The 8,294-nt window shown below is 42.8% G+C and overlaps 1 protein-coding gene across 1 annotated transcript in view; it reads right to left on the reverse strand.

Moving 5' to 3' along the window:
• The window catches only part of PAX3 (paired box 3), a 93,696-nt gene extending 85,493 nt beyond the window's left edge, over positions 1 to 8,203 (reverse strand). The window contains exons 1-3 of the mRNA XM_009890201.1: positions 8,029 to 8,203; positions 5,741 to 5,811; positions 445 to 962 (exon numbers count right to left, since the gene is read on the reverse strand). Of these exons, the coding sequence (XP_009888503.1) occupies positions 445 to 962; positions 5,741 to 5,811; positions 8,029 to 8,203 (764 nt within the window). The remainder of the gene's footprint in view (positions 1 to 444; positions 963 to 5,740; positions 5,812 to 8,028) is intronic.
• Positions 8,204 to 8,294: the final 91 nt, after the last annotated feature.

The following is an 8,294-nucleotide window of genomic DNA, read 5'->3' on the forward strand; positions in this document are numbered from 1 at the left end:
TTGGGGCGCTTTTCTTTTTTTTTTCTTTTTTCTTCTTTTTTTTTTTTTTTTTTCGGCAGAAACATAATACTATTTGGCGAAAAAAAGAAATTACCAGCGAAGGGCCGGGGAGATTAACATTTGGAAACTTATGAAATGTAATCTGCATATCCAATTGATTCCCAGCATATCAGTTGAAAGGATAAAGATGCATATCTCCATGATGGATATTGCATTAATAGGCACATAAATAAAGGTTGAAAAGTCATCACCGAAAGCTTTGAACCTTTTTCCATCGCTTTTATGTCTCATCCGCACGTCTCAGCACCCTCTCTTTTTTTTTTTTTTTCTTTTTCTTTTTTTTCTTTTGAGTTGTTACGTTTTCGTTAATTTACAACCACAGCACACACGGCAGCCCGAGACGGGCTCGGTGCGGGGCGCGGAGCTGGCGGGGCGGCTCCGTACCAGAGGAGGCTCCGTGTAAGGACGGGGACAGGGGACAGGACACCCCACAGCCCCCTAACCAGCCCGGGCATCCCTGAGGCGAGCCCGGGGACCCCTTCAGAGCCCCGCTCTCCGGGTCGAGGGGAAAGGAGGGGGCTTTGCCGCTGCCCCTCGTAAGGAGGACTTCTCTTCCGAGGGTATGTCCGCGGGGATCGCCTTTGCCAGGACGGCGGAGGAAAGGGAAATCTGGAGGGTGAAGGCAAAGCGCTTCCGTGGGTGGGTAGATCCGAGGTAGCTCCGGCCACCGGAGCCCCGAGGGAGCCGTGCGAGGGAGCGAACACCCAGGGGAGCCCCCTCCGCTGCCCCCTGCCCGCCGGGTCTGGCCCCCGGGGGGCCGGCTGTGCCTCGGACTGGGGGGTGGTCCCCGGCAAGTGGGAAATCCCATTCCCCGAAGTCCGGCGAGGCTGCCCGTGGGACAAGGCTGAAACACTTAACCCTACAAATGGCTCTCTTTGCGGCACCGGCCGCCCTGGCTCTCCCTGTAAAATGGCAATAAATACAACATGTATTTCACTAACTCCTCACCTTTCTGATTACTACCAGATCCCGCAGTAAGCGATACTACAGCTGCCACTCCATACTAACACATGCCTGCTGGGACGAGGACAGAGATGCATCTGCGGTCGCGGGGCTGAGGGGCAGGAGGGACCGGCGGCGTGTGCGCTCCGGGCCGGTCCCCGCGTCCCGGGGAAGGTGCCCGGGGGCGGGGACTCACTTATTTATGAGTTTAAAAACTGCGATCGAATTTCGGATTAATCTCGGAGAAGGGAGGTTTAGTCCACCGGGAGTTTTGCTGCAGTGAAGGGTCCACAAAAGTTTTACGGCCCCAAAGCTCGGACTGATCAAATAAATACATTTGGCTTGGGAATAAGGGATTTTCGCAGCAGTTTTTTGGGGGGACGGGACGAGGAACACGCGTGGCCTTGCGTGACCCACTCCGAGGTCAGCTGGTGAGGAGGCGAAGCCCTGTCCGCAAAACTTCCAGAACAACGGGAATGTCACCTATATTTTTCCGGACGATTTTGATACTTAAATAACACGGGGAGATCTAAACTATTCTCAGGGAGAAACGTTTACTATCTGACTGGAAGAAAGGGTGGCTTCTATTTTATTTTTATGGTTTCATTCCATTTACTTCGAAGCCTGCAATAGTTACAGCTTTTTTTTTCGACAGAAGAATATTTTCCTGTCTCTTAATATTCCCTGGCCGAATCATGAGTCCTCATTTATGATGTGGGAATCAAACTGGAGTTATTGCTCATCACCACATTTTCTAATTCATAAAAAGTCTTATTCTTTCCATTCTAAAGGCCAGCAAATTTTGATTTATATGGCAAGCATATTTCTCAAATTTCAGTCATTAACACCCCTCCCCCCCAACCAAATGCTGGTTTTGCTATTCGCTATTATTCAAAAGACAACAAAACAATGACTGAAAGGGATTTGTTAGATTTTGCTAAATGGTTATACAACCTAGAGATAGGATGGGGAAACGTTGCTTACATCTGGACTTGTAATGAGCTGAAGTGATTTAGATTCCTTGACAAATCAGGATTAGGTTTGGGGGACAACTAATAATTAAAAAAAAAATAAAGTAAAAATCTTTCAAGGTATTCCTCCCAATTTTCATAATCCAATGAGGCAAATCAACCTCACGATATTTGTTTACTGTAAAAATCTCCTTAAAATAGCTGAGATATTTCTCAGATGAAGCTATTTGTAAGAGATGACAATCACCTTGATTCAAAATCTCACAATCTGCATGATGTGAAAAATATGCCTGAGAACCAGAGCTGCAAGGCCAGTTTCAGACCTGGGTGGTTTAGTAAGAGGAGAAACACACCAAACGGGGAGCCAGTATCGCTCCTTCCCCATAATACGAGCGAAAGGATTTTATACTGCACTGATCAAAGATCAACATAGTTGAATACATCTAGAATATATGTATCCCCCATGATGGAAACTGTGTTAACGTAGTTTCAGTATTTCTTCTCAATATCTCCATTTCTACATGCATCTGGATAAAATGCAGAAGCAGCGTAAGTTGCAGGGCTTTTATTAAAGTGAGCCACCAAATTTAAATATCTTTCAGAAACATTAGAAATCATAGCCACGAAAGACCCATTGCCCCGTCTGAAACACGAAGACAGCATTTGTAATGTTTGTGTGAAGATCTTGCACCAACAGGCAACTGACAGGGAGCCGCCTCTGATGTGGTTTAAATGAGCAGAGGCTAATACAAACGAAGATTGAAGTTTTCTTTGGCAATATAATATGCTAACAAAATTAACTAACTTCCAGTGAGATAAAGCATATTCTCTAGACCAGCAGAACAGACAGGGATATTATAGCTACAAAACGTCTGTAACACAGGGAAAAGGACTACTGAGCTCAGGAGGATTTCAGTGCACACCAAGAGCTCTGACAAAGTTAGGCAAACAATTCTCCTACAGATTTATTTCCAATCAATGTTAGGCACTCAATATCGTGTCCAGAAACATACCTCACACCATATTAATATCAAATGCACTGGTTATGCTCAAGCCCGCAGGTCAGAGATGATTAATAACCATTCCTCTGAATGATGTACACATTCATATTTAAATAGTCGTCTTCAGTAGCTGTTAAATTTTCACTGATACACAGAACACACTGAAACGGGAAAGAGACTGGACTGTGCCAGGCATGAACATGAGCGAGGGAGCTGCAACAGCACTTCTCCTTGGGATTCACAACTATTCCCCTAAGGAAAGGGTATCAGTACCAGGGCTGATGACACGATCACAGCTTATTTCCAGAGAAGGATGTAGCTCACATGCACCCAAAATTCCCATTCAGCGGGATTTTGTCTGTGTGTACAACCAGCAGTCTTGGCCAGTTGGAACAATTCACCCACTCTAGTAGATTTCAACTGTAACTACACCTGTGTTCTTCAGAGTCTGTGGTAACTGTGTGAAGGCAACCCACTCTTCTATCATTTGCAAAAGACATTTTATACAAAGTGTGAGACACAATAAGCTACTTTGGGCTATAAGCCTTGAAAGCAAACCTGAATGCCTGTGAATGGTAATTTGAGCCACAAAGGAAGAGCATTAAGGTAAGAGGCAAAAGTATTTCCGGCCCAAACCATGAAACGTATACACCTGTAATCCACCATATTTCAGTAATACATTTTTACAGTGCAAGGAATAAATAATGGAAGCTTATTCTTTTCTGTTCTCTAAGGTATAAATACCAACAGAAACTTGCTTTTCAGAGTAAGATGGTCTTTTGGGTTCTCAGCCCACAATACTATTCAGCCTGATTTTCAAAATGTGCTTCCAAAATGCTGTCTCAACGCAGACAAAAATAGATCAGACCCGATCTATCAGTCACTTTTGGAAATTCAGGTCATTGGTCTAACTTGCAGGGATGTGCGACTCAGTACCCACTGCTGCTAGCTACTTTTTTATTATTTGGCTTTGTGGTACATTTCTAATGATCATAAATATGAGAGTAACTGCTGTGTTGCTTTTTGCATAATAAAGGAATACAAAAGTATTTCCATATGCAGGTCTTTTAACCAATCCAACTAGGTTTTTATTCCTTCGACGAACTTATGAAATATTCAGGTGTTTTTCTGTCAAACTTGCCTTTCAAAAGATGAATGCCTACTATTACATAAATTAACATTGTATGATTATTTACTACTTGTGGGAAAGTGATGCAGAAAGGAATATAATCATCTTCTCTGCAGCTGCAGTATTTACCAGAGACAATTTCAATGGAGAGAGCAGAAATAAAAATTTCTACGCTGTGGCACTGAAGGTACACGGTATGTGTTGAAAACACAATGGTGCTTTAAAAAAATCAAATTCTTGAGCACAAGTTGTTAAGAAGGGCAACATGAAAGAAGCAAAGTTGTAAGATGGCAGTGATTGTCCTAGCGCATCCCCATAGATCTTAAATGGCAGAAGCATATACTGAGCTTTATCCCATGGATGCAGTTAGCTCCACTGAGAACTTTCCTCAAGCGGAGATGGTAGTTGCCTGTCTCAGGCAGGATGGAAAAGAACAGTTTAGGGTACGTGACAACCCACCCAGGTTCTGTGCTGGTAAGCCGTGTTCTGCTCTCCTATCTGCTTTTTTCTCCCTCTCTTGGACTAATACCACTGATGTCTGGCAGCCAATTCCAAATCACGAACTTAACATTTAGTCTAATCTTCTGGTCTGGAGTCCAGTATGCTCCACTCAGGCAGAGGAATAGGGGGTTACCGCTACACAAAATTCAAGATCTTTTGGCATGACTGGAAACTACAGTTCTTTCAGAGTTCACGCAGCCTGTGATCTCACAGACATCAAAAAACTCCTGAGAAAGATTCAGGCCTTTGTTTACTTTCCTGGTGCTTCCATTTCTCAGCTGTAGCTGCTTGTGCCCCAGACTGTGTGACGCAGGGAAGAGTTGCACAGAAAAAAAAAAAAAAAAAAAAAGCCAGCACCTTGCATTTCCCATGATTTTCCCCCCGGGGTTGTGGAGTAACCCGCAAAAAAACGCAGGGACGAGTTCACAAAAAAAAAAAAAAAAAAAAAAAAAGCCAGCAGCTTGCATTTCCCATGATTTTCCCCACGGTGTTGTGGTATACCCTGCCTTCTCTGCTTTCCCACAGAGTGCCCCAAAGCACCATTTTTTTCTGTCAGATATGTGGATAGTGTAACTGGTGCACACCCCTTCAGCATTCTCTGTGCGTTTTTAAACAACTAGAAAACACAAGTGTTCCAACTAAAATAGTTACAATAATAAAACACCACCAGCCACACAGATTTTCTTTTTGTATTTTACTTTTTTTTTACTGAAACTTGAGCAACGTTTGGCTTTGGACAAGCAATCTGTACACTCAAAGGAACCCAAAATACAAATATAATACTGGGATTCTACAGTAGCCAGAGATGTATACAATGCATGATTTTTTTCTGACTGGTACTGTGATGTGGATCCAGACTAACACTCCTGAAACCAGTGGAGTTTCCCAAAATTTGCATAAGCAGAGAGGATTTGGCATATGGTCAGACTGTCCATTTTAATTTGGCTCTGAAATATTTTCAAATATATGGGTAGGAACCTGATACGTAATACGATCGTTCAATTATGAATAAGCCTGAAAATCCTGTTTAGGCCTGTGATCTTCAACTTTTTGCAACGTGCCAACCTCTAAACATTTTAAAGTTGACCCTCACGAAACCAATTTAAGCTTCTGATCAATTTGCTTTTCTTACTTACCTTTCGCAGATCCTTTAGAAGTAGTCCACGGATCCCAGTTGAAACCATTGGTTTAGTCAAAATGGCAAATACTGTTTACAGAGAAAAGGCAAGAAAACTATGATGTGGAAAGAAAAGAAAAAGCTGGACTATACATTTCTAACTGTAACCAGTATTTCAGGGCATAGCTAAGTTAATAACTGCTGTTGTGACTGCAGCTCCTGTAAACATACCCAAGCTAGCGCGAGCGAGCTCGCTGGCTCAGAAAGTGCTGGCAGCGCATCTGCGCTATCCAAGCAGCTCACTGCAGCCGGAAAGCCCGCAGGAGCAAACTAAGAGCTACGCAGTGAGCTCCAGCAGAGCTCTGCGAGCAGTCGGAGCTACCTTCAGCATGTCTACATGAGATGGAGTTATAGCAGTGACTGCTGGGTGGGCTCCTCTGAACTGCAAGGTACCGGAGCTTACCTGATTGAATAGAAATGCTGATACGCATGCTGCGTTTGCAGTAGAAGCACAAACAGGTAAATCATATATTGGTGCATATGATGTACACATGTACATATTTTATAGATTTATTTTTCTTAGAAAACATTGCTGCTGTTTATGTCCATTAATTTACATATATTTATTCTTACTACAGTATCATTTATAATAATACTTTCACTTCTATAGCACCTCCTCTTCAAGGATCTCCAATTGCTTAAAAACTTTAATAAAGCCTCACATCTTGCCTGTGAGGTAGGTCAACGCTATTATCAAACTTTACAGATGCATTAACTGAAGAACAGAGAGGTTAAGGCCAAAATTTTCAAATGTTTGTACCTGAAGTCAACCATCTAAATTCTCATTTAGATGCTTAAATAAAAGTCTCGTGATTTTCTTTGGTGCAGAACATCCACAACTACTGCTGAAGTCAACAGGGGCTAATGGTCAGGCCTGATTTTAAGAGGCATACACTTTTTACATGGCTAACGAGCAACTCCCAAGTTTGAAAACACTGGTCTAAATACATGAACCACGGTCAGAGCCACAGTTGATCCCAGTAATTTATCTCCTCAGGGCCTTTATATTATTATTATTATATATGACTTTAAAAGGCTGGTGCGGATCTTTTTAAATAGACATAAGTGACACAAAAATCACATACTGTTTCCACAAACTGTGTCCATTGTAACAGAGTCTGTATAAATACCACTTGGGTTTGCAGGTTTTTTGGGGGCGCCAGGGGGGTTGTTTTTCACAGATTTGTGATAATCAAGACAGTGCACAGTACACATCACTTGTGCAGTCATAAAACACATCACACATCTTCACCTGCTGTCTTTACAGTTCTACATAGTAAATTCCTTTGCACTTGTGATAAATAGAAGTGGTCAAGTAAAGGTCTATTAAGAGGATACTTGTCAGAATATCATGCAGACAGCTTGCAAAATACACATACTAAAAGATCACTTTTAAAATTCTTGAATTGTTAAGCACGAAAATAATTACCTCATTCCATTACAGTACTGTGTAGAAACACGGAATAAGCAGCATTATCTTATTCCCAATAGAATATATTATAACAACTAATTAAGTTAAAAAAATTCAGGCACCAAATGAATTATCCTGCAACATAGAACAGTATCTATATAGAGTGCTCTCCTTAATACACTACAAAACCAGCTGTATGGCAATGTTTTTCCATTTCACATTATGAGCATCTCGTCACATTTCAAAGACACCTTTGATGTTCCAACCTCACAGAACAAAAAACATTTTCTACTGGCCTTTACAGAAACTCTTAACACAGAAGAGAAACTTACCAAGAGGGAAAATCACCGTCTTATTATAGCTACCTCCACCGCAGGTAAATGTTTAATACACAAATTAGGCTACCGCATTCCTCTTTTGCAGTGATGCTGAAAGTCCGTATTTTAATGTGGGCTTCTCTCACTGTGTAAAAATTGAAATCAATGGCCAGTGAAATACTACTCTCTACCACAGGAGTCCCTTAGCTCTATTTTAGAGCTCCATTAATTAAATAATCTTACAGAAATTGTTTTAAGTGTGCAACGTCGTTTTTCAGTCTCCCACATTAAATGAGAATTTCAAAGAATTAAATAATAAAGCTTATTTTAAGCAACCAACAGAGGGCCCGGCGGCCTTCTAATAAAATTATAACAAAACCGTACTCAATACATCGTAGGGAAACTTTGGCTCAGTCTCTTTACGATAATACATTTCTGTTACAGCTTCTTCTACATGTACGCGTTAACTTCATAAAAGGGAAAACGCATTTAACACCGTGATCCCGTCCTGCTCCTAACCACAGTGAATCCCTCCGATTATCTTCCAGGTGGGGGCAACAGTAAGCCAGTTTTCTTTAACGGAGACGGTGTCCTTCGGCATCAGGGAGCCGTGAAGCCCGGGCACGCTGCCGGCAGAGGCGGGGAGGAGCGCGCCCCCCGGCCCCGGCGCCCCAGGGAGGCCCTCCGCAGACATCTTGGCTAGCGAGACGCCTCCTGCCCGCCCTCCCTCCGCCGCCCCCCGCCTGCTCACCCCGCCGCCTCGCCCCCCGCCCCAGCCGCGGGGC

The sequence above is a fragment of the Charadrius vociferus genome, unplaced genomic scaffold (genome assembly GCF_000708025.1).
Source record: "Charadrius vociferus isolate BGI_N301 unplaced genomic scaffold, ASM70802v2 scaffold650, whole genome shotgun sequence".
Classification (NCBI taxonomy): Eukaryota; Metazoa; Chordata; class Aves; order Charadriiformes; family Charadriidae; genus Charadrius; species Charadrius vociferus.